The sequence below is a fragment of the Chrysemys picta genome, chromosome 3 (assembly GCF_011386835.1).
Source record: "Chrysemys picta bellii isolate R12L10 chromosome 3, ASM1138683v2, whole genome shotgun sequence".
Classification (NCBI taxonomy): Eukaryota; Metazoa; Chordata; order Testudines; family Emydidae; genus Chrysemys; species Chrysemys picta.
The window spans coordinates 42,727,889-42,755,051 of NC_088793.1; the positions used below are offsets into that span (position 1 = coordinate 42,727,889).

The window sequence follows — 27,163 nt, forward strand, 5'->3', positions numbered from 1 at the left end:
TTTCTTTTCTCATATGAAAAGTCCATGATTTTGCTGAGTCTCTGGGTTTGCTATTAAGGTGACTGTTACTGTCAGACTCAATGCTCCTCTTCCTGTGGGCCTGACCATTACTTAGCACCCTGCTTAGGGGAATTGTCTAATTTGGTATACGTGTCCCATGGGGATTTGTTAACACAGAAAAAGATGTCTCATTAAAATGTACAGGGTTATTTTTTCTCTAGCAGTTCAGAATTGAACTAGCTCTCACAAGTTCTCCACCCACACCTTTTCCATAATAATGGATTTATAAAGGCTTTACTCACGTCAACAATAGGGCTTTTCACCTCCGACCGCTGTGCATTCCACTTAGAGATGGGCCCAGCTGCAAGCTGTGCATCCAGATCAGGATCCATACTATTCTGTAGCTTTGAGGTGTCCAGATCTGGGGCTTCTTCATAGACTTTAAATCCATAAAGGATCATTATAATACTTGCTCATTTCTTGTAGGGTTAGCAAAGGAACAATATGGCTGATAGTGACCGCTCGCTGCTCCTCTAGCCAATCCCCTCCCATCCATGAAGCCTGATTTCTTGGCGCATCTGCTGATGGGATTCAGCAGGAAAGAGGAGACAAAGATAAATCTCCTTTCTCACAAACACACCCTGCCCATATTTGCTGGGTTTTCTTCCCTCCGTTTATGGAGGCCGAAACGACAGTCTGGCCCATAATTTGGAAAATACGTTATCCTTTTTTTTTAAGTGACTTGTGGGTCACCCATGATTGCAAGGGGAATCCGTATATGGTGGAACCCATTGATAGGGAAGTATTATTTTATTCCAGAGAATATCTTCACGCTAAGCAGAATTGCAATTTGCACATTCCAATACTTTTAAACAATCTGGGCTTTTGTTTTACTTCACTATGAAGCAGTTTTGCTATCAATGGATTTCAGTGTATTTATGCATCATAAATGTGAAACCTTATGTTAAAGATATATTAGGGTAGTACTGAATATTTAAAAATGCCAAGAAATGCAAATTAGACATTTGGTTTAGGATTTCATGCCTATGGAATATAGTAGATTTGATAAAGGTGATCACAGATTATAGTTAAAATATTAGAGGAGAGTGACATTTTTAGTTGACATCCTATGGAAAATAAAGGTTTGGTAAAATAAAACATCAGTGAGAACTGGTGGAGCATTGTCAAAGTAAGTGGAAAATTGTAGATACAACAACTGTAGATTTTAAGATGCGTTCTGAACTGCCTAAGTACATATGAAAATTAATTATGCCATTATTTATCTCTGCGCTTTACCCTGCTTCTTACACATGTAACACACATGTAGAATATAGGTGTTTTCATTTTGTGCTTTGCTTTACGTATTTGGTTGTGACTGGCATATTCTGTTTGGAATGGTTAATCATTTACATGAGAGTTCTCTGCATTATGAACAACAGCAAGTCATTTACATGTTACTTTTTCTTCCATCTTCAGAGGAAAGAAAAACCTAAAAGACATAGTATTATGCCACACAAGTGGGGTTGCCAGGCATCCGGTTTTCGACTGGAACGTCTGGTCGAAAAGGGACCCTGGCAGCTCCGGTCGGCATTGCCAACTGGGCTGTTAAAAGTCCGGTCATCAGTGCAGTGGAGGCCCAGGGCTAAGGCAGGCTTCGTGCTCCTCCCGGAAGCGACTGCCAGGTCCCTGCAGCCCCTGGGCACTGGGGCGGCCAGAGACTGGGAGGCTACGCGTGCTGCCCCCACCCTGAGTACTGGCTCTGCAGCTCCCATTGGCCGGGAACTGTGACCAATGGGAGCTGCAGGGGGTGGTGCCTGCAGGTGCGAAGGCAGCGTGCACCGTGCAGAGCTGCCTGGCCGCACATGCGCCTAGAGACTGCAGAGATCTGGCGGCCACTTCCTCGGAGCTGCAATAAGCACTGCCGGGACCCCGTGCCCCAACCTGCTGGCCCAGCCTCTAGCCCCCTCTCAGACCCGAAACCCCTCAACTCCGGCCCCACCCCCCAGTGGGAATCCTCACCCCCAGCCGGAGCTCTCACCCCCCTGCAACCCTGCCCCAGCCCGGAACCCCCTCCTGCACCCTAAATCCCTCATCCCCAGCTCCACCCCAGAGCCTGTACCCCCAGCCCAGAGCCCATACTCCCTCTTGGACTCCAACCCCATGCCCCAGCCCGGTGAAAGTGAATGAGGGTGGGGAAGAGTGAGCGATTTGGGGGGGGGGAATGGAGTGAGTGGGGGCGGGGCCTCAGAGAAGGGGCGGGGCAGGGATGTTCAGTTTGTGTGATTAGAAAGTTGGAAACCCCCTACACATGAGAGCTGAGGTCAGATGAGAATCTAATACTGTTTGACCAGTGGGAGCATGGCATTCTCACTAGAGGTTAAGTTCACCCATCAAAGTACAAGTCTTCTGAGCTTGAGGGCATGATAGGTAATCCCTTGGGTAATATACTTTAAATAGTTTGTGAGCCCTCTAGTGACCCTCTCTGTCATCTGTGTTCCAAATGCCCTCAGAGGCTTGCCTCAGCAGCAGTGTGTCTATGTAGCTAGGTCTAGCATGGTATATATAGATAGTAAACATGGTTACCTGGACTCCACTATGCCCAGTGTAAAGTATCAGAGGGGTAGCCGTGTTAGTCTGAGTCTGTAAAAAGCAACAGAGGGTCCTGTGGCACCTTTAAGACTGTTAGTCTTAAAGGTGCCACAGGACCCTCTGTTGCTTTCTATGCCCAGTGTAGTTTCTTTATATTATGTTTGTTGTATAAAGAGCAAAAGACACAGCAATGCTGGTCAATGTCATGTGTGTGATCTTTTTAAAATAGTATTGCACGTGTTACAGAGACCTATGCAGATTTTCCAAATCAAAATAGTAAATAAAATGACTACTAGCATGAAAGACATACAGGTGCTCAAAAACTCAATAATTTATGCATCTTCCAGCTCTTCGTATGAAAGCAGTGGCATCATGGCAACTGGCCTAAGGTATTTATTAAAATGGAGTGTGCCACTTGGACAAGTGGAAGTAATAGAATATGGCAGCAGTGAAGGCCAAGGAGAGAACTGCAGATTCCCACCTCAGCACTCAGCCGAGAATGTCATCGTTAATGTTAAGCCAAGTAAGTGACAGGCACCATTATTGATGGATTTTACATTCTGATTAAGGCCCTGGTTCAGATTTAGATGGGTGATTGAAAGCAAAAAGGAAAGCGTTCTCTGTATGTTTTTTCTTGCATTATGTACAATAGTTTTTTAAAAATTCTGAAAATGCATAAAGTTCTAACCACACTTTTGACTTACTATGTGACTCACCTTTATTTATGCCCCTCGGTAGTGACAATGATTGGGAAATGCAAGACACCAAACTTTACTGTGTTGATTACTTGTGGGTCCTGTCCTGTCCTGGGTTGATTACTTATGGGTCCATCCCTGAGCTTTGCAGCCACAGCGTTGTAAGAAGATCATGGCTGGTGGTGGGGAAGATCTTTCCAGAGGAGATCGTGAAACATTTCTGGCAGGTTTCTTCACAGCTAAGTGGCAGTCAGGAAACACCATGTATCCCAAAGAAGTCCCCCTGACCAACACCTCCAAAATAGAGCTTGTTTGGTGAGAGCTTGCCATAGGATTTGGCAGTGGGAGATGAAGAGGTGACATCCCCTCCAGAGATCCTTCCCACAAGGGGAAAACTTTCTGTTTATTCTGGAAAAGGACAGGCTCCCCTCCACAACCCTCCCTGTTCCCTCTTGCCCCCATTACTGCTGGAGCCACACAAATGTTCAGGGCTGCCCAGAGGATTCAGGGGGCCTGGGGCAAAGCAATTTCGGGGGCCTCTTCCATAAAAAAAAGTTGCAATACTATAGTAACATGTATTTGGAAATGTAAAAAATAACCAGTGAAATACATTCAAAAATTAATTTTTAATTTGAAAATACACTAAATACATTATTTAAAAACATTAAATGCTTTAATGGTATGTATACATTTGCAATTACATAATGGGCTGTCGCTGGGTGATGGTGATGGTTGGGGCCAATGGGCTGTTGCTGCCTGGGGGTGGCGCTGCTGTTGCCCAGGGCTGGGTGGGGAGCTGGGCTCTGGGTCGGGAGGTGCCCGGCTCGGAGCTGAGGGTCTGGGCTGTGGGGGGATGGGGTTAGGGGGTGTCCGGCTCAGAGGGGCTGGGCTTGGAGCTAGGGGTCAGGGCTGTGGGGGGGATGCGGTCGGGGAGGTGTCTGGCTCAGAGAGGCTGGGCTCGGAAATCGGGGTTAGGGCTGTGGGGGGGATGGGGTCAGGGGGGTGCCCGGCTCAGAGGGGCTGGGTTCGGAGCTGGAGGTCAGGGCTGTGGGGGGGATGGAGTCAGGGGTCGTCTGGTCAGAGGGGCAGGGCTCAGAGCTGGGGGTCAGAGCTGTGAGGGGAATGGGGTCGGGGGGTGCCCGGCTCAGAGGGGCTGGGCTTGGAGCTGAGGGTCAGGGCTGTGGGGGGATGGGGTCAGGGGGGTGCCCGGCTCAGAGGGGCTGGGCTCGGAGCTAGGGGTCAGGGCTGTGGGGGGGATGGGGTGTCTGGCTCAGAGGGGCTTACCATGCTTCTTACCCCCGCCTCCCCTCTCCCAGAGCCTCAGCGCGCTGCGTCCAGGAGCGGCCCTGGACAGTGCTGCAGCGGTGTGGTGGCTCCAGCGGGGCCTGAGCTCCCGCCACTTGGCCGCAGCTCGCAGCCCCGCCCCCTTACCACACGGCTTGGAGCGGCGGGAGCTCGTGCCCTGCCAGAACCACGCCGCTACAGCGCTGTCCAGGGCCGCTCCTAGACACGGCGCGCTGAGGATCCGGGGGGGCGAGGGCGGGGGAGGGGAAGGCAGAGGCGGGGGGGAAGCCTCCAACATTCTCGTGGGGGGCCCTGCGGGGCCCGGGGCCTGGGGCAAATTGCCCCAATTGCCCCCCCTCCGGGCGGCCCTGCAAATGTTATTGTAGGTTTAAGTGTGCACTAACTACTGCATTCTCCATAACTCTAGCAGGGGTAAGAGGGCTGGGGATATACATTGGCCCGCTTGGAGGGGCTTATTTACATGAGTTCCCTGTCTCCCTACCCATTCAAGCAGCCCAGAAATCCTACCTACTGAGCAGGTGCGGATCCCATCTTCTGTTAGGAACAGAGGAACTGCCATGCCAGATACAACCATTAGTCCATATAGTCTGGTAGCCTGTTGCTGACAGTTGCCAGTGCCAGATTTTACTGTAGTGGGCATTAATGGGATAACCTGCCTATAGGGGAATCTTCTTCCTTAAAGAAGTGATCTCATGCCCTGAAGTTTAAAAGTTTATTTCCCTTATACACTGTTTAATATACATCCTATCTACATGCTGTGCCAACTGTCCCTAGGATTGGTCAGCCTGATGCACAACATGTAAACATGTTTCAATTGTTAGTCTTTCTGTATGCGATGAATGATTTTTTTATCCTGTGTTTTGCTTGGATGCATTTATTTTAAGCTCATCTCTTTTTTACATTCTAAACCCTTGCTGTTAGCTGGCAGTACTCCCTTCTGAGTTGTTCAAGAGCTGTGGTTTAAAGCCGTTTCAGTAGTGAATCAATGCAGTATGTCATGCTGTACTTACTTAATGTCACTCTCTTGGCTTTTGCTTCATGCCATTCACCACATTCACCTGAAAAGAAATATTGTACCTCAGAGCTGTTTGGGATCTATCTTAAATATATAGCACCTTCCTGATCACCAAGGGTAGCAGAGTTTTCTTGCCCCTCCCTCCTAAGTGATTCTGGGTAAAATTTTCAAATGTGCCTAAGTTACTTAAGAGCCAATGGGACTAAGGCCCAATCCTCAAAGGTATTTTTAGTGGAGTTAAGACTTAAGAGCCTGTGTCACTTTTGAAAATGTTGCTCTCTGTGTTACACATAGGGTTATCAACATTCTAATTGCACAAAACTGAACACCCTTGCCCCACCCTCTGCCCCGCCCCTTCCCCGACCCCATTCCTGCCCCGCCCTTCTCTGAGGCCCCGCCACCCGGGTACCTTTTCGACCAGGTGTTCCGATCGAAAACTGGACACCTGGCAACCCTATTTACACCAGCAAGCTCGGGGTCTGTTCTCCTTTGCTGATAATAAGCCTCAGGCTTAGCTTAGCTGGGCATTGATTAAGTAAGTGGCTAAGTTCTGTTCATTTTGTTACCCCATTCTCTCACCCACCGTCCAAAACAGGATAATATTACACAAAAGAGTATGGGAGGTGGCGTAGCTAGAGGAAGGAGATAAAAGAGAAAAGACAGACCAGAAGGATAGTAGATATGCAAAGGAATATATGAGTCTTCAACAGTAGTCATACTCTTCCTTCCCAAATGATGGGCACCCCCCATTAAGCTAATCAAACATAATCAGAAACTATGAAAGAAAAGTGAATGCAACCCCAAAGTCTATGGCATTCCTGTTTATGCACTACCAACCACTCTGAATACAGGCTTGTATTGGATTGGACTGAATCTTACTTAAACCCTGAGGAACTCCCTTCCTATTTCTTGCTAAAGATTAAAGGAACCCCGAAAATATGATCTTGCTACATAGAAAGAAAACTAGCAAAGTTCTTAACATTCATGTGGGTATCATTGCACATATACTGCAGTAGCTATGCAGTTTACTTATGTCACCTCTGTACTTTCAGAATGCTTCAAAGAGATGCTCCGGTGGGATGCCAAATGCATTTAATAAACTCTGAGAGAAAAAAATTCTTATTCAGACAGTTTGGGGTCCTATGGGTGAAATCCTGGCCCCACTGAAGACAACTGGGATTTTGTCATTGACTTCAGTGGAACCATGATTTCACCTCATATTTCCAGTTTCTAAAACTACTAGCAATTAGAGAGAGAAGGAGAGAGACAGAAATTGTGATTAGATTTAAGTGCATTAAATGCTTGAGGATTAGCTTTGCCTTGTCTTGGAGGACTGAGAAAAGGAGACTTGTAGGTGCAGCCTTGGCAGTGAAGTATTTAGACTCCATAAGACTAATACTCTCATGTTACTGCCTGTCTCAGCAAGGATTTTTGATGAGTTCCAACTGTATCCTTACAAGGATTGTTGGTAATTACATCTGTTTACCATGGCATTCTTCCCCCCTACCAAACCTTTTGTATAAGGGGGCAACTGTCACATCGTATCCCGTTATTATTGGCCTAATTTGTATAGCTCTGTACTCTATTCTGTTTGGGTCATTTCTGATAATCACTACAGTGAGTCAATGGGATTCTTGTAATGCACTCAGGTTCATAAAAATGCTGGTTAAAATGTCGTTTGTATTTTAAGATTATTGCTTGATCCATCATGACAAAAGACGGAGATAAAAGAGGCAAACATCATCTTGGCCATTGCAGAGAATTGAATAGCCTGCATTTAAATTCATCCTATAAATTATATTGCACTGGTGGAGGGAGTTTGAAAGGTTTTATGAATACATTCAAATCAAGGGCCTGTGTTAACTACCATTGTTAGTCTGAAACAAGAGCTATGTGAACACTTTTTGCACTCGGCAAATTTATGACATTTGTTCTCAAATTTTAATAGTAGCAAAAAGCAGTATTTGAAGTACAAATCTGCTTTTTTCCTTCGCTAGGCACGAAAAAATGTGTGTAGTTTGAGCAAAAAGGGAGAGAATTCTTCCCTTAGGACGGAGCTCCTTGCTATGCTGTGGCTTCTGGGTTGCATGTTTAGTTGCCTTAGTTTGAGCCCTATTTTTCTGAGTAGCTCTCATTGTTGTGAATGTGGGGAAATATTAGGTCCCCATTGTTTTGCAGAATCCTTCATGCAGGAATCTGCCTGATATGAAATTAGTGCAGTATACTATGATTTCCAGAAGCCGCTGCCACTGCCTACATCCTCCAACTATATTTAAAGCAAAATATTTTATGTTTGCAGTTTGAAAAGAGGGCTTGATTCTGATGTCATTTACACTGGTGCAAATCAGAAGTAATTCCATTTATCTCATTGGAATTACTCCTGATTTACAATGATGTAACAGATCAGAACCCACACCTGCAAAGTTTCAAATGAAAACATTTATCTTAACTCTGTATGCTAACAGCTGTGTTTCCCCATTGAGTCCTTCCAAGCTAATGTGTTACAGAAGGTTTTCCTACTGAACTGTCCGCAGAATGAGTCTGAATAAGATTCTTTCTTTAAAACCCCAACTACAAGATCATATAGGCCATCACCTAGTATCTTCATTTCCTTATCCAGTAAACTGTCAGTCCATAAATGAACTGTTCACAGTGCTGAAGAAGCTACATTCAGGTGCATGCCTTTGTGCTTTCCGTTACACACAGACACATTTGTGTTAGAATTATTTTTTAAAAATCGAAACCAAAACACTCCACTGCGCACACTTCTCCTGGAGAGAGGATGAGAGAACAGACGCATGCTAAATATCGGACACATGCTAAATGACACGTGCTAAATTACTCATTGCACTGCTGAAAGAAGCTCGGATCCTATGAGGATGAGTGCAGTATAAGAACCTATATAGAATAGAATATTCAGACATGAGAGTGGGAATGTTTTCAGAGTAATCCTGCTTCTTTATTAGCATGAAAAGTAATTTGGATACTCTCCTTCTTCTTGATTTATTGTGTGCCAGAAAAATTATGGTGGTGTTTAACAGGAAGCTTAAAAAAATCATGGATGAGTTATCAGAGAAAGCTTTTGTGTGATATATATGTATTTGATTCATCCCCATAATATTTGCAAGATGTGAGTGTTATGGGTTGTCACCCCTTGGGTGCAATCTGGGGGGCTGTGGGAACCGTGGGGCCCCTCTCCAACACAGAGCTGGGTTGGGGACATAGCCAGCCTCATCCAGGCCCTGTTATCATCCAACACAACAGCAGGTGGCGCCACTCACCTAAACTGGGCTACCCGCATGAAAACAGCAGACCGCAGCCAGTTTCCCAGCTCCCTAGGCACGCACCCCCCTCTGGAGTATAAACCCAAAATTATATAGTCTTGCACTGCACAGGAATCTTAGATAGATTTTAAGTGATTGTAAGTGATGGGAAACGGATCAAAGCAGATTACCTAGTAAAATAAACAAAACCACAAACTAAGCCTAAGACACTAGAAAGATAGGTTATGAGTTAGCAAATTCTCTCCCTGACTGATGATACAAGCAGGCTTGCAGATTCTTAAGGGACCAGCTGCGCTTGCTTTGTAGCTTGGGATCCCCTCTCCCATTCCAAGTCTTTTTCTTTCGGAGCTTCTCTCAGGTGTTGAGTTGTAATGGAGTGAAGAATAACAGATGATGCCACTCCCTGCCTTATATAGCCTTTCCATATAGCGGGAACCCTTTGTTGCAAACTCAGTTCTCAGACCAGTTTGTGGAAAAATACGGGTACCCAAAATGGAGTCCAGAATCACGTGGGCTGATCACATGCCCTTGCAGAGTCACAGCCGCCATTAACCATAGGATGTCTGGAGTGTTCTCAGCAAGGTTCACCAGGTGGGGAATAAGCTTTTCCTAAGGCCTATTGTTTTCCGTAATGACTCATTACCCTGAACGGGCCCTTTACAAGCAGCTATTTAGATTGGCAGCATCTTGCCTAGTGGGCGTCACCCAGATGTGACTCCATGTGAAATACAGATCCATAGTCAATATTCATAACTTCTGATACAAAAATACATGTATACAAATAGGATAATCATATTCAGCAAATCATAACTTTTCCAATGACACCTTACATGACCTGTCTTATTCAAAATGCATCATAATTACACCATAATCATATCATCATAATATCACTATGAAGAATAGGGGGTTCAGTGTCACTGTGGGCCTTATTATAACGTTAGACTTTGTATCAAAGGTGAGAAACAAATGCCATGATTTTGGACCCAGAGAGAACTAGGCAAGGGAAATAAATAATATGGAGAGATCTTAGACTAGGAAATCGCTGAAAATCTCACTAGGCCAGATACTCTTGGCAATGTATCTTTCCCATTCAGTAGGGCCAAATAGCGAAGCCTTTTCTCCCACTGGTGAGTAGTTAGGAACAGGACTCACATGGACTTCGGTGAGACTATTCCTGTACATAACTGTTCACTTGTAGGAGTAAAGGATTCACCATCTCTTCCTAAGTGATTTTATCGTCCAGGCAACATGGTCTGGGGGATGAGCATGAGGTTCAAGAAGTCCTGAATTTTAATATTGGCTCTCACTGACTTGCTTGCGTGCCCTTGGGAAGGTTGCATCACTTCTCTGCCTCAGTTTCCCAATCTCTCAAATGCGGATTCTAATACCAATCTGCTTCCCTCACAGCAATGCTGTGAGGATGAGTTGCTTTGAATGTTTTAAGGGCTGCCCACGTACTATTTATTTTTTGAATTATTATTCATTGTTTTAGTATTTTAAGTGTTGTTATATGCTAAACAACTCTCATGTTCTGAATTTCTTTCATATGCTCACTCCTCTTCCTCTTGGATGATCTTTGTGAGTGAATGGATTTGTTTGTGGCTTATTTTCTGCCATGTTGGTATATTGCTCTTTCTTGGCTTTCTGAAGAGGTTGATCGCACATTTAGGGCCCAGTGGAATGTCGTTTGATTTTAATTTAATAAAAGGGATGCAAGTTAGGTCCAATTCACTCAAAGAAAAGTGTACAGTAAGTTAGAGCAAAAAAATGCCACCCTACACTCCCATCATAAACAAGGGGACGGGTCAGAATGTGGTGGATATGACTTACTGATTTTTGGTGTTCTCTTGTTGGAGAATGGTTGTCTCTTTCCAAAATAAATAAAATGAATGTCCTGGGCTAAATCCCTTGTATTCACCAAATCCAGACTGTTCCCCTCCAAAAGCAATTTAACAAAGGGAGCAAGCTGCTTTAACTTACACATTCTTCCCTTTGCATGTAGAAGCACAAATAATAATGTCAGTGTAGAATCATTGCTCTTTAGGGGGACTTTATGGGCAAGTGTCAAATTTTATGTGGCTGCAGTTTACTTGACCTTTAGCAATTGGGATTCCAAATTGGCATATTGCTTGCTTTTGTGGTGATGGATCTGCTGTGTCACATTTCTACATGGTGCTGCGGAGAGAGAGGCTATTTGGGAGCTTGTTACAGCTCCCTGATTCTCGGGATAGATCTGTGCCAGCCCCAGTGTAGGTTAAAGCAACCTGGGGCAAGAATACCTAGAAGGACTGACTCTAAAGCAAGAAAAGGGGAAGGGATCCAGTGAGTCATAAGGCCTCTTTTGAGTGGGAAGCATGCGGCTGCCAGCTATGGCTTGGTTTGCTGTTGCTGGCCACGTTGATCATTAATGATATACAGTATATACTATCACCCAGGCAACAGCACAATTTATTTTTGGCCATGTGGCTAAAAATTAACTGAGATTTAGAAAGAGGGAGGGTGAGATGTCCATCTCTCCTGTGTGTTCCCATACAATGCTGAGTGTGTTGTCAGTGCTCAAGAAATAATAATACAATGAGAGAAAGATTCAATATATTGTGTATTATTGGTGGAAGTTTGGTGCTATTTTACTTTCATAGATTCACCTATGGTGGTTGAGGACCAGGGTTTAACCCCAGTTATATATTTTCTCCCTTCATGAGCAAATTTTGGAGGATACATTCATATTCCACCCCCCTGTTTGTGGTTTAGATCTCTGTGGCTTGTATTTGTTGTTATGTTGAATAACAAGAGCATGTCAAAATGCAGACATGATTCCCTCTACTGAGTTTCCTTCTGCTTTCTGCAGTCGGTTTATGTATGTCTCCAAAGGTTACCATGGAAACAAATGTGGGCGTGAGTTTGACTGGATATACTGGATACTTGTGTTTCTGTTAGTGTCTTGGAGAATATAAAACCCTTGCAGCATTTTCATCGGACGTGACAGGAAGGTTCCTTTCGAAAGCAGAAATAATACTACTCTGAGAGCTGTAGTAGAAATGGCTGATTTTGAACAGTGAGTCTCGAAGGGGAAAAAAATAAAAATGAAAAGATCTGAGCGTCTGTCTCGTCAGCTCCTGAAAGCAGGACATCTGCAATAGAGGGTCCAGCAAAAATGAGGCAAGATATAAAAAATTGTTTCATATCCCTGGTTAGTGACAAATTTGTAAATTAGTGATGTGGTCTAAATTACTTTCAGTTAAAAGGGAAGGCGCTCCTGGGCCATTCTGCTTTCAGTTCCTACTCCTTTCCTGAAGAAGGAACAGGAGCAGCTGAACTACTGAAACAGCAGCTCTTTTCCTTCCTCCTAAGGAAACAGTGTCCTCTGGGTTTTGCTTTGTTCATTGCCACAATTCCAGCTGTTCTGCTCCAGGCCCTACTCAGTGTGTGGCGATACAAACCGGTGCCCACCATTATGGACTGCAATATTGGTGAATTTTGATCCTAAATTTTCCAGTGTAGATTGAAACTCCCAGTCCTTTATTCTCCCCAATGCACTACTTTCCTTCCTTCGTTTTGGCAGAATGCAGCTTCTTTCTCTGAGAAATGTTTCTAGCATTCCAGATTAAGTGGACTGTTTTATATTCCTTAAACTTCATTCCCAATGCATGAGCTACTTCTCACTTCCTTTTAAAAACCTCTACGTTGCCTTGCTGCTATTACATAATCTCACACACTAGGGACCCAGTGCTGCAAACACTTACTACCTTGCACAGCGTTTGCAGCTGCAAGAAATCCTATTGCTTGTAATGGGGCTGCTCACATGAGTAATGTTACTCGCCTGAGCAAGTGATTGCTGGGTTGGGTGATAATTTTGTATTCACTATCTCCAGCGTTAAGCTCTGTCACATCAGGTGCATGCTGAGACAGCTCTCCAATGTTCACATTTATATTACATGAAAATGAAGGAGTCGCACTGACAGGGAGGTGAAGGTTGATCCAGCGGTCAGGGCATTGGTCTGGGACTTGGGTGGCTCTGGTTCAGTTTCCTAGCTCTGCTACAGACTTCTTGTGGTACCATAGACAAGGCTCTGTGCCTCTTGATAATAGTACTTCCATACCTCATAGGTGTTGTGAGGATATATACATTAAAGATTGTGAGATGCTTGGGGCCATATAAGTACCTTAGATGAAAAGGGTGTCCTGTATGATAGTAGTTTATTTTCTTGTAGAAGTTAGAGTGGGTAATGCAACTAAATTTTCATGAGAAGGCTCCTCAAGGTGAAGGGTGAGTATTCCTCCTGCCCCAGTTGTTAAAGAGGTTCACCCAACCTCTGCTCAAGAGAGTCACCCTTTGGGGGCACTATGTGCTTCTGGAATCCCAGGTTTTGTTGGTGGCCAAAAGCACCTAGTATCATTAGCTTCTCTTAATGTGTTTGCATCCTTTTTCTTTCCAAGCCAGCCCTATCTAGACTGGATACTTCACTGTACTCTATTTGGAGTTATACTTGAAGACCACTCCAAAGCTGCAGCTTGTGTAGAATATGGCTGCCAAACTGCTTAGCCAGAAAGATGTATTACACATTTTCTAAAATCAGCACTGACTTCCTGTTCGCTTGAGTCCAATTCTAGATGTTGATTCTAAACCACATTAGGGTGACCAGATGTCAAAACTGAAATATCGGGACGCGGGGGGCGGAGCAAAAACAAAAAACCGCCAGAGCGGCCCCCTCCCCCTCACCCCCGCTGGTGCAATCCCGCGGGCGGCCCCGGAGTGGGGGCAGCAGGCCCCAGCCCTCCCGTCCCGCTCGGGTCCCGCAGGGAACGAACCGGGCTGCCGCTGCCTCCACCCCGGGGCCGCCCACGGGATTGCACCAGCTGGGCAGCCAGCCCAGATGCAACTGGCCAGGGGCTGGGTGCAGCATGCGCGCTGGGTCGCCGCAGCAGGTTCAGGCTCGGGGGTTCGCGCCCCGGGCGCCAGAGCCGCAGCCGCCGAGCGCCACGTGCTTGGTCAGCAGCCGCTTCCTCCCGCCGCGGCAGTGGGAGCTGCAGCAGCGGCTGCTCCCGAATCCCACTGGCCGTTGCCCAGGTGGGGAGAACAGCTGCCGCCTGGCCCCGCGGGCCGCCTCCCTGCTCCTCCTCCAGGTACCGCCCCGCCCGAGTCCTGCCTGCGCTCGGGGCCGGGCTGGACTTTCACTCAGCCCGGCCCCGCGCTCCCCTGTGTCTCCCGGGCCTCCAGCGCTTGCTGAGGGAGGAGGAATGGCGTGCTTGGGGAAGAGGTGGGGATTTGGGGAGGGATCCAATCCGGCAGTGCAGGGGCGGGGCTGGGGCGGGGATTTGCTGAGGGATCCAATGGGGGAAGGAGGGGGCGGAGTCGAGGCAGGGGGGGCGCAAGCCCCTCCGGGTTCTGCCTGTGCGCAGGAGCCTTTGCTTGTTTGTTCAGTGTCCCGACCTAACATTGGCCGGGACGCGGGACAAACAAGCAAATATCGGGACAGTCCCGATAAAATCGGGACGTCTGGTCACCCTAAACCACATGCACTTATATGACATGGCTTTGAGTTTTATGGAATTAAAGTGAGTAGAATTTGAATCACAATGGCCCAAATTCATCCCCCGTTTAAATTTACTGAGATCATTAATTTGGCACAACATGTTAAAGCACAAAGGGCCTTCTATATGATAAGGTAGAAAGTCTAGTTCTATGGCATGAACTTAAAACTGACCCCGCATGAGATTGTTTTATAGAGATTTTCTTCTATTTCAGGGTCCTTATCTAGGATTGGATCTATATCAGTGGTTTGGTTCTCAAATTTTTGTACTGTGACCCCTTTCACATAGCAAGCCTCTGAGTGCAACCCCCCCTTATAAATTAAAAACACTTTTTTATATATTTAACACCATTATAAATGATGGCTGCAAAGCGGGGTTTGGGGTGGAGGCTGACAGCTCATGACCCCCCATGTAATAAACTTGTCACCCCCTGAGGGGTCTTGACCCCCAGTTTGAGAACCCCTGATCTATATTAACATTTTAGAAGCTTATTTAGATTCTACTTCATAAGTAAACTTTAGGTTTTGGATTGAAGGGGGCTAGTTGTGTAATGTTGTTATAAAATTCCACTTAGCTGGTAAAATGTTGTCTTTAAAACACACAAGTTACAGAGGTATCCATGGGAACAGTAACACTGTGTGTGACTAAACTGAAAGATACACATACAATGACTATTGTTGCGATGGTGCAGATGTAAAGCACTTTGCTTATGTAAGAGAATGTTCAGGAACTTTTTAGTGCAGTGCCTAAAAATAAAAAACTCATTTGCTTTGTCCCTGGCTTTAACATTAATAATGAATTTTCAGAGCCAGGGAATTAGAGACACACAGCTGACTGCAAATGATGCTTTTCCCTATCTGTTTTTGGTGTATTTTAATAGTAGAAAGTGAATGGGGGTGGCTCTTTATGGAATGAGGGGAGGGCGGAAATTTGTTGTTGGCTTTTTAGGTGATTGTCTGTCGTGTTGTTGTATAGCTCATTCCCTTTATAAGCGAAGAACACTCAATACTTGACAATGGGTGCCAGCGTCAGTTTCCAAATGTATAACAACATCCATGCCCATATTACTTATTAATTCCTTTCCCTAATCCTAATGATCAGTAGTGGACATAGCTGGCATATTTGAAATCATCATATAAAAGTCTTGTCCTTTTTAGCCATTCTCTTCCAGGTAAATAATTCTACCAGACTTTTACTTTCTTGTGGAGGAGTACCTTTCTTTAATATATGAGGTCTCTCGAATTCCATGCAGCTGCTATATTTATCCTCATGTGTCTTGCTCTCCAAAGTGGAACACTTATAGAAGCATAATCTAGTGCCCAGATATCATGAAGGGGTGTCTGAGGTCCAAAGCCTTGGGGCTTCACCATAACAGTTTCAAGTTTTTCCTTCGTTAATTCCCACCCATTCAGTGCAGTGAACAGACACCTGTCTCTCACGGCGTAATACTGACTCTTCAACAAGATCCTAGTTCTACCCAAACATCCTTAAATGGAGCTGAGGATCTGTAGGCCCCTCTGCCTCCTGCTTAAATCTACCAGTCATTAAAAAAATAACATCAAAAAACCACATTATCTGTGAAAATTTTCACAGGCCATTTTTCATTTAAAAAAAAAAGTTTAGAATGAAAAGTATGAAACATCTGCAGATGTATTCAAGTAGTATGAGCATATTATTGCTGCATCATTCCTGAGATAGATTTTCTTAGCCCAAACTTGAGATCTGAGCATCCCTTAACTAAGTCTAAATCCAGATCTGAATTTGAAGAGCTCCAATGTCTGTCATGAGTTGAACCATAATCCTGGATCCAGAACACCTTTGGAACTTGGTGGGTTGAAATCTGGATTCAAATTTTGTGGCAAGTACTCATCTGTGGATTCACTCACATTCCTTTGGAGTGCAGGAATAGGTACCAGTTCAAATTTAGTATTGTTTTTCCAAGGACAGTAATTTTGTCTATACATCAGAACCCTTTAAAAATACAGTTTCTCCCCAGACTTCAGCTGATCTTCTGTGTTCCAAATCAAATTTAAATCTTCCTCACCCTCATAGTGTTGGATTTTTGTAAGTTTCAATATGCTGCAAGCAGATGGCTCAGTGGGAGGAAGCAATAATACGTACACTTGCCCTCACAATCCAAACCACAGCTGGCATGTCAAATTTTTGGCCTGACCGCCTTCGCAGGATCATTTAAAGCTAGCATCACCTTCAAGCTTACAATTGACTTTGTGTTGTATTGCAATAAAATGCTGTAACTGTAGTCAGGAAAATATTCCATCTTAGTTTTGTCTATTGTTTTTAACAGATGAATATTTATCATCAAATCCAGTTTCAGATTGGATTTTTACGGTCTGATTTTGAAGAAACAGTGAGTGCTCTTCACCTCTCTCAAAAAAAAGCCATTTAATATTTATTATAAAATTGAGCTTTTCTTAAGCATTATTTTTCCTTCTTGTGTTTTTACTTCTGGTGTTTTTACTTCATGTCAGTACATCTGTTTCCAAGAACTTTATATCAACGCCGTATGCTTATGTACTGATTGCATGAAACAAAAGTAATTAATGTAATCATACTCAAGGAGCAGCTTGTCAGAAATAGTTATTTTGCAATATAAGAGATAACCAGGAATATTTCTACTAACAATCTTTGGTACTAATGTGAGATGTGATACACAAATATTTGTATAAACATTCACAATATTCAGGGAATGCTGAATGTAGCTTTTAGAAATGTGTTTAAATGATATGCAGATGGAATTTGATTCCTCTTGATTTTTTCAAATAAAAATAATAATACATACATTGAACTTTCCTTAAAGTAGCATAAATCTATCAAATTACGAAGGGCCAGATTGTGAACCATCCCACTCACATTAGAAGTCAATCGACTATTTATGCAAGTAATTGCTCACTAATGTAAATAAGGATTAGTTCTTCTTAAAGAATCGGGGGGCGGGGGGAGGTGATCTTCTCAGAGCAATGCCCCAGGATGTAGCATACAGAATTTACTGCACAGTCGCTGCGGGGAGCAGCAAAAAGGGGAGCCAGACAGAGGGGTCTCCAAGGAGCAGCTGGCCTGTCAGTGCACATTAATGTCGTTGCTGCTGTGCCGGCCATCACAGGGAAGGAGCTGCAGCTGATTGCTGTGCTCAGTGGAGGAAACCCTGTGCTGTCTGGTGTCTCAGTATGGTGGGGAGACAAGACATGTTGTGGGGCAGAAGCTGCAGAGCTGTGTGATTTGGAAAGGGTTGCAGTGTCAGGGCCGGCTCTAGACCAAATGGCGCCCCAGGCGAGGAGGATCTTTGGTGCCTCTCCCCCTCCATTTGTTAAACTTTTGAATACCTTATTTTTTATTGCATTAGTAGTCCATATCACGACTTTTATGCATGATCTGCATGCATGGTTTATTCCTGTCATATAAGACGATAAATTTGCATGCTAGGATCTGTAAATCTGTATTTATTCATGCCATATATAAGCAAATAAAAAAATTATTTCCTCTAAGCTTATAGAAACATTTTAATTTTAAGAATAACTGAAAGGTACTAACATGAAGAAATTGAACTGTGCACCTATATTGGGTGGGCCAGTATAAATAGTGTTACAGTAGGTGACCGCTTTAGAATGTTTACCCTAGTCCTTTAGTTCAAAAGGTGTCGTTTCTCGCCTTTACCCTCATGAACTGAATCACAGCGTCAGAGAGATCCAAAGACTGGCCAATGGCATTTTCAAGCGATAAAATAGCAAGTGATGTCAGTCTCTCATCAGCCATCGTCGATGGAAGATATGTTTTAATGAGCCAGAGATTCAAAAAGCTGTGCTCACCACTCGTGACTTGACTGGCAGCTTGAGCAGAATCCTAAAAGCTATAAACATATTAGGAAAAGTGTCCTTCAGCTCTGCATCATGAATGAATTGGAGAACTCGGAGTGGAGAGTGCTTCCTGTGTTGCAGGATGGGACAGATGTTGTCCAATTTGACATAGAAGTTTTTATCATTGACGTCTGAACATTCCCCATGTGTCAGCGTCTGTGAAGGTCCATACAAATATTCAAGAGTGTTTTCCTGTCCACTGGCAGCTTACTAAGGGACTGATGGGTGGAATAGCCCAATCCCTCAGTATTTTTTCCACCAGTGAGACCTAATATCTGACATACCAATTTTGGCTCATTAAGTTCTTGCTCCACATACATCTCCTGTTTTTAACAAGCATTTTTGCAACACAATCCTGGAATTATATCAACTTGGCCTTTTTGTTTACACTAATTCAGTTATTCTGTCTCTCTTTCATACCTTTTCCCATAACCATTAGTTATTACCAGGGCCGGCTCTAGGTTTTTGACCGCCCCAAGCAAAAAATTTTTTGGCTGCCCCCCACCCCAGCCCTGGGTTCTCTCTTCCTCCCTCCCACCCGCACCCCCTGCCACCCCAGCCCTGGGCTCCCCCCCCAACAGTGATGACTCTGCCCGCTTCCCCTTCACCTCCAGCTGGTCTGGCGCTGGCAGGGTCGGGGTAAGCAGCGGGGCTTCCAGGCCGCGCCTCAGCCCAGGGTCCCTCCATCCAGGGCTCCCGCCTCCAGGAGGGCAGAGCTGGGGGACTGCCCCAGCAGGGGGCTGAGGAGCCGGGGCAGGGTAGCCCCAGAGGGAGCGGAGCCCCGGAGAGCGGGATGCGGGCTCCGCACGGCAGCGCCCCGCCCTCTATGGCCCCGCTGCTGCTGCTGCTGCTGCTTCTAGCTGCCCTGCCACAGTCCCGGGCGGCTTGGGCCGCTTTGGCCAGCCCCAGCTGCAGCGTGGGGGGCGGCTGCCCTGCGGCACCTGCAGGCGGCTCTGTGTGCCCCGTGGGGTGTCCCCCAGCCTGAGTGTCCCCCACTGGAAGCCTGCCCGGCCCAGCCACAAGGTGTGGGTGCTGCTCCCCCACGGCGCGAACCGCAGCGGCTACAGGGTGCCCCCCCGCACACAACGCGCTGCTGCTGCCAGGGCCGGCTCTAGGCTTTTGCCGCCGGAAGCACACAAAAAAAATGGCCAGAATGCTGCCCTTGAAAATGTGCTGCCCCAAGCACGTGCTTGGTTTGCTGGTGCCTAGAGCCGGCCCTGGTTATTACAGGTTATTATGACTAAGGCTAGGTTTTAGTCACGGATATTTTTAGTAAAAGTCATGGACGGGTCATGGGCAGTAAACAAATATTCACGGCCTGTGACCTGTCCATGACTCGTACTATATATTCCTGACTATATCTTGGGGAGGGGGTGGCTCAGGGATGCCGGGGGTTCTTGGGAGGGGGGCAGTCTGGGGGAGGGACCATGAGTGCTGCGGGGGCTGGGATCTGTGCTGGTGCGGGGGGGAGGGGCAGGGGGCAGCGGGTGGCCCGGGGTTGTTGGCGTTTGGTGGGGCTGGCAGGCTGCCTCCCCAGCTCCGCGCCTCCCCAGAAACACCAACGTCCCTCAGCTCCTATGCAGGGGTGTTGCCACGCAGCTCTGCGCGCTGCCTTCTCCCTGAGTGCTGGCTCCGCAGCTCCCATTGGCCAGGAACCACCGCCAGTGGGTGCTACGGGGGTGGTGCCTGCAGGCGGAGGCAGCGCATAGAGCCCCCTAGCCGTGCCTCCCCGTAGGAGACGAGGGATGTTGCCACTTCTGGGGAGCCCCCTGAGGGGGCATATGAACTTTTACATACTTTTTGCAGTTAAGATCACAATTTGGGCAAACAGGGTATAATCCCCAGTTTGAGGAGACATACACATGCTAGCTCTGATCGAGCTAGTGTGCTAAAAAATAGAGTATAGCAGTGGCAGTGTGAGTGGAGGGAGGGGCTACCCATCCTGAGTATATACCCAGTGTCTCTGATGAGCACGTAATCATGCAAATAGCCCCTGCTGCTGGGGCTACACTCTATTTTTAGTACTGTAATTAGATGAGAGCAAGTATGAGTGTGTCTCCTCGAGTAGGGAATCACACCTCTAGCTCCAAGTGTAGACATCCCCTTAGGGTTAAATCCTGGCCCTGTTGAAGTCAATGGCAAAACTGCCATTAACTTCAATGGGGCCAAGTCGTCACCCTTAATCTGTAGACAGAGTACAGAGCACTTGCCCAACTTGCCGCTGCAGTCCATAGATTGGAGTACTGGATACAGTCTGCCGCATCCTTTCTCCCCATGCACATCATTGTCCAGAAGAGCCAGGCTGTTTACAGATCCTTGCCTCTTCTGCGCTCATTGGCTACATCTACCCTTGGAGCTGACGGTGTAAATTCCAGCTCAAGGAGATGTACCCACATTACCTCTGATTGAGCTATTGTGCTAAAAACAGAAGTGTAGCCACAGCAGTGCAAGTGGCGGGAGGGGCGATCTGCCCCATGTATGATCTTGTCTGAGACCATAGATATGTACTCAGGGTGGCTAGTCCCTCCTGCTGTTCATGGCGCCCTGGCTACACTCTATTTTTAGCATGCTGGCTCAATCCAAGCTAGAGCAGGTATGTCTCCCCAAGCTGGAATTTACATCTCCAGCTTGAAATGTAGACATACCCATTTAGGCCTTGCCTTCAATGGGAAAATAAAGTTGTGCTGGACAGCACATTATCTACCAAGAGTTAATTAACGTGCTGTTAGCCACCTCTTAGTACATAGTATAGGCAAAGCCATTCCTATTTCAAAACTTCTTACCTTGTAGTGGTTAACCCTGTGGGGGATCAAATTCAGAGATAACGTAAATGTTCATGTAAATTACAACCCACTATTTGGGAATAAGATTTTGTTTTGAGGCAGAGGGCTGAGATTGTAACAGGAAAAGCACCTCCTTTGTAGTCCCATCGGCGTGTAATTTACACCTGCTTACACTACTTTATGTTCCCTTACACAATATATGCCTACTAAGGACCCATCCAAAGCCAATATTCCCATTGACTACCATGGACTTTGGATCTGGCCCTTAATGAAAACTTACACTATCGTTTTCATTTCCTCTGAATGTGGCCCTAGGTGCTTAGGAATAGCAGAAGATGAACAAATATTCTTAAGCTATTATTTGTTTTCCTTACTTATAGCAATTGCGTCTCACTCATACCATTTGCCTATTAGCTTTTTCTTTTTTGTTGTAAAACTTTTGGTCTTTAATGAATGAGCATAAAATGGCTTTCATTTAATTGTTCTGCATTATGGACTCTCAAACCCCAAGTTAATTAATTTGTTTTGATACTTTTATTACATCCGTTTATTTTGAAGTATTATTAAAAGCCTATAAAACATGCATGATATCGAGAAAATAGACTGAGATGACAATTATTGAGTCAAAATCAAGATCTCTGTCCTTATCTTCAAGGTATTCAATGGTCTGGGGCTAGGATATCTGTAAGATGATCTAAAGCTCCAGGAAGAGGGCCTCTGGTCAACAGCTGTGCTCCTCAGGCACAATGGACCCGTCCACTGCAAGGGTAAAGCTGATCTGTGTAGGAGACAGAGCTTTATTGGGTGGAGAAAACTCCTGCAGAATCAAAAAAAAGCCTCAAACCCCACCCCTTCCCATACCATCTATATGGGGCTGTTCTCTGAGCTTGCCTTCAGTCATAAAATAAAACACATAGTGCTGTAGACATTTAAAAATAAAATAAATAATAAAATGAACAACCCTCACAGAAGGAACTGAACGAAAACCACATTTGGCATATGCTAGTCACATCCCTTACATAATGAAAAGTTTCAGAGTAGCAGCCGTGTTAGTCTGTATCCGCAAAAAGAAGAACAGGAGGGCTTGTGGCACCTTAGAGACTAACAAATTTATTAGAGCATAAGCTTTCGTGGACTACAGCCCATATGCATCCGAAGAAGTGGGCTGTAGTCCACGAAAGCTTATGCTCTAATAAATTTGTTAGTCTCTAAGGTGCCACAAGCCCTCCTGTTCTTCTTTTCACATCCCTTAATTGCACTTCTGGAAGGTGTCCCATTAGCTACAGTGGTTAGGGTGATATAAGAATATGAATAGAATAGGGTAAAATTATCATGAGGAGAAGAGGCATAGTCATTTGCAACTCATCAGTTATCTCCTCCCTCATGAAGTTGCAGTAAATGGCATCAGATTTACAAGAGATATAGCTCTGCACACGACAAGAGAAACTGCACAAACTTAGCTTTTATATTTAAAATTTAAATGTTTGCAATTGAATAGTTATAAGTACTAGCACAAGTGAATTATGGCTACTAGATGTCAACTCATGTATTAACTATACTAAATGTAATTAGGAATATATTGGAAACAAATCTGGTATAGTTAATAAACTAGCTGCTGTAGTGTTTTTTTAAATTACATTTTAAAGTTTTTTATTAAGATATTTACATATATTAGGTGTTTTAAATGAAGACAAATTATCTTACAAAATATTTGCATATATTATCTATTAACTTGTAAATTATCTTTGTCTGCAACTGCCTCATCAATGATGGGTCAGTGGGCCTAATCTACAGGAAGGTGTCCCTTTTAGCACAAACTCATGTTTTGACTCATTATATAATAAATTTACAAACCATGGAGATGGCAGGCCACTAGTTTGTTTCCTACTAGAGATAGGTGAACCTGAGTGGTTAGGTTTGCATTTGGATTTGAAACTCCCAGAAGTCTGAAGAAATTTGGATCTGGTTTAACCTACTATGTAGATCCAGCTATGACGTTTAGACTGTATCCAGGTGCAGAATTGAGCTTCAGCAAATTTCATGGGTGTTTGGTTTATGTCCATACCTAGTTAATGGTCAGAGTAGGTTGCAAATACACGTGAATGTTTGGGAAATGGAAAAAGTCAAAAATAAGACAGGTAAGTAAATGTGATCCATCACAAATTCCTTGGCTAAATTACTGACTACCTGGGAGCAGGCTAAAATTTATTTTACACCCTTATTCTTTGCATTGTAAGCACTGTAGGGGTAGAGGTTGTCTCATTTTGTGCCTTGTACAGTGTTCAGCACATTCTCACTCTTTGGGGTTAGAGTTTGCCAGTCTGTTATTCACATTGCATAGTACTTTACTTTGTGAGTAGCCCCACTGAAATCAACAACTGTATAGGAATAAGAATGGCAAACTCTGGCCCTTAATAAAAAATGATGACTGTTACGGACATTGATTAGCCAAAATGTAAGAGAATAGAAAGACAAAAGAAGGGGATGGGGAAAGGACTGTTTAGAAATTTCAAATGCTGCTTTTTCTGGAAGCAGAGTTAGTGGGAGTTGAAATGCACTAATTCAGTTATTTCTCATGTTCAAAGCAAATTGTAAAAAGATAACATCAGATATAAATCTTCCTCTTCTCAGTTTCTACTTGGGAATTAATTGTTTGCATTTTATGTAATAAATTAAACTTATACTTTCTTTCTTATACGCTGAGTTGAATGTGAGGTTAAGAAAGACTACATTGTACTTATCATTAACATGCAGCACAGGAAAAGAACACTGGATGAAAGTTACATCTGTTCTGTAATTGTATAAATCAAGGTAAACTCAACAGTTCCCTATTTGATGTTCAAAGGCATTTCACAAAAATCTTCTCTAATAAATTAGTTCATGTTACCAGAAAATCATTAAGCAAAATAATCATTTGAAATGTTTTGGGACTATATAGTGCCTTAGCCTAACACTGAGTTTTCCATCAGTCAAGCGGTGGAATTCATCTTAAAAACTGATTGCACAATAAAGTCTATAGTGATCTACTTGGGGCATGGTATTTATTTTGGTATTTTTTACCCCTTGGCAATTTTACCACATCTGTGGAGTGGACATTGTGTGCTGTGCGTTGGAGTGCCTAAGTTCCCCTTGTGAATCCCATCCTCGGTGTCTCTGCACATCAGGACACTTGTCTATTTTTTGTGTATGAGAAGGAGCAAGGCTAGCCCTGATTAGCCTGGCCTGTATACAGAATTAAATACCAGCAGCTTGTAGGTTAATATTTCTCACCTTCACCTTTCAGTGATGCTTTCCTTTGGCTGCAGAATTGGATATTTTGTTGTATATAACACATATTTTTATGTATTTCAGACAAACTTTATATGGGACCAGGACAACTGTACCATGATTTGCAGAATCTTTTACATGATTTGAACGTAGTCAGTCAAATTAGTCAACTGATAGGCAGTCTTAAAGGAAACTATCAGGTAACAACCAAAGCCTGACTTATTTTCAAAATACACTTCCAGTCCTAAAGCTGTAGAATCAATCAGTCCTTTCTGAGAGCTCTGTACGGCATTCTTTAGTTCTCCCTGGAGAGTGTATAATCATTTTTAAACTCCAGTAATTGATTTACTGTTAAATGTTTAGAGTTATAAATAGATTACAGCTTGCTTTCTAATCTTGTTTTTCTCTGTTGTTTTTATGTGTGGGTGGGTAAAAAAGTGTCTGCATTTGCCCAGTAGCTGCTAAGTTAATATGGGTACAGAATTACATTTCAATTCCTAAGAAAAACGCTTTCTTAGGATTGGGCCATGTAGTAGTGGGAAGATTGTTTTACATTGCTGCTTTATCATATCTGGCTAAGGATCCTAACACCCACCCCAAATACCTAGTCCCAGTCTTTTTGTGATGGTACAGTAGTTAAAATTGGTGAATACTACAAATGAATACTCATGAATATTTTTTTTTATATTTTTACACTAATTTGCTTAAGCTGTGTTCACACCACATTTGTGTTCTTTTCACCATATATTCCATCAAACAATTGTACTATTGCTAACCCTAAGGGTATGTCTTCACTACTGTCCGGATCGGCGGGCAGCGATCGATCCAATGGGGATTGATTTATCGCATCTAGTCTAGACACAATAAATCGATCCCCGAGCGCTCTCCCATCGACTCCTGTACTCCAGCTCCGCGAGAGGCGCAGGCAGAGTCGACGGGGGAGTGGCAGCAGTCGACTCACCGTAGTGAAGACACCGTGGTAAGTAGATCTAAGTACGTCGACTTCAGCTACTTTATTCACATAGTTGAAGTTGTGTAACTTAGATCGATCCCCACCCTTAGTGTAGACCAGGGCTGAATGTTCCAAAATCATGAGTCAGGCCCCCAAAATCATGAGATTGGCTTAAAAATCATTAAATTTTACAAATAGGGTTTTTTAGTTCACCTTCTGGTTTTTGATCCTTTAGGATGTATTTGGGGCACATTTTCAAGCTTTTCTTTGCAACCATGGGGGCTAGAAACTTAATTTTTTGGTAAATGAAAACTGAGATTCTTACATAATCTCTTGTCTCCAGGATCGGAGCATTAAGTAAAACATAAAATATTGCAAGAGTTGTGATAACATTGCAGGTGTTAGCAACACTGCAAATGTACTGTTAGGAATTTTCACTGAAACAATGATTTTTAAGTGAATATTGCAAAATATTTACAGAAAGTGAATTTCAGGTGCATTATTGTGAATATTCAGACTGGAAACTAGCCAGGAGCGTACAATACCATGCCACTTACATAGCCAGTCAAAGAAGCACCAATTTTGAATATTGAATACTTGCAGGTGGTAATTTTTAGGGTGAACTGTTCATATTTATTTGAAGAATAAGGCCTCTCTCTCTTTGTGATAGAAACTTTATATAAATTTCTTAGCTATTTGAAATTAACCTACTTCAGCGTATGGACTGTTCACCATCATTATTGCTTTGAGTGTATCAGATATACTCCTGCAAGGTGATGGATCGCCTGAATTACATGGGATTGTCTCTGCTACCTGACTAGATAACTCCCAACCCCACAGAAAACTTTCAAGATAGTTAAACAAGTACCTCTGGTTTGAATATTTGAGCAAATGTGGTATTTACACAAGGATTTGAACTTTCTTTTTCTACAAAAAGTTTACAAAACAAAAATTGGCTCGTATAAATGTTCAGTGAAAGGTAATTAAAGGGTCCCGAATATGGCTGAAGCAAATTTATATTTTTTATTCCATTAGATGTTTGTGAATATGTTCTGCTATATTCACCCAGCTGTACTTGCAATAAACTGTTTGAAAGTCCATCATCAGATGAAACATGTTGACATAAACATTTGTCAAATAATTCTGAATGGCATTAACAAATCTGTGTAAATTATTCATGTGCAATGTGTGCACAGAAAAAAGATTAATAAGTCCATTAATAAATTGTTCATTGTGACTATTTCACCCATGTCTAGTGGCAGAGTTAGCTTAAAGGAGAATGTGTTAGTATTGTACCTCAACACCTTTTCTTTTAATCTTGCAGAACTTGAACCAGTCAGTGGCCCATGACTGGACATCAGGTTTACAAAAACTTATATTGAAAAAAGAAGATGAAATCAGAGCTGCAGATCGCTGCAGAATTCAGCTGCAGCTTCCAGGGAAGCAGGACAAGTCAGTAGAAATTGTAAATCTAAATCTTTCTAAGTGTGTGTATGCATGAGAAAGGACTAAGAGCTCCTCATGTTCCTCAGCATTCCTAGCCCTGGGCATTCCTAGCCCTGTGTCCTGTACTTGTTAGAACAAGAAGTTTCATTTCATTTTTAGAGAGTTTATTGAAAAGTGATTATTATTTCTTTAATGTTTCACAGGTCTGGGCGACCAACTTTCTTTACTGCAGTGTTCAATACATTTACTCCTGCTATCAAACAGTCTTGGATCACCAATTTACAAATGGCAAAGCTTGCTCTTGGTAAGACTTAGTTGCCTTAAGCTAACTGAAACACTGTATCAAGGTGAGAGAATGTTAACTCTTTCTCTAGATAGTTTTTAGGTTACAATATAATGTGTGTTCGAAGATTAATTTATTTA

The 27,163-nt window shown here is 43.8% G+C and overlaps 1 protein-coding gene across 6 annotated transcripts in view; it reads left to right on the top strand.

Annotated features, from left to right (window-relative positions):
- The window catches only part of ARHGEF10 (Rho guanine nucleotide exchange factor 10), a 170,578-nt gene that overhangs the window by 89,963 nt on the left and 53,452 nt on the right, over window positions 1-27,163 (top strand). For all 6 annotated transcript variants that reach the window (XM_005289689.5, XM_065590165.1, XM_005289688.5 and 3 more), the window contains 4 exons: window positions 2,937-3,112; window positions 24,427-24,542; window positions 26,619-26,746; window positions 26,944-27,044. In XM_005289689.5, the coding sequence (XP_005289746.2) occupies window positions 2,937-3,112; window positions 24,427-24,542; window positions 26,619-26,746; window positions 26,944-27,044 (521 nt within the window). The remainder of the gene's footprint in view (window positions 1-2,936; window positions 3,113-24,426; window positions 24,543-26,618; window positions 26,747-26,943; window positions 27,045-27,163) is intronic.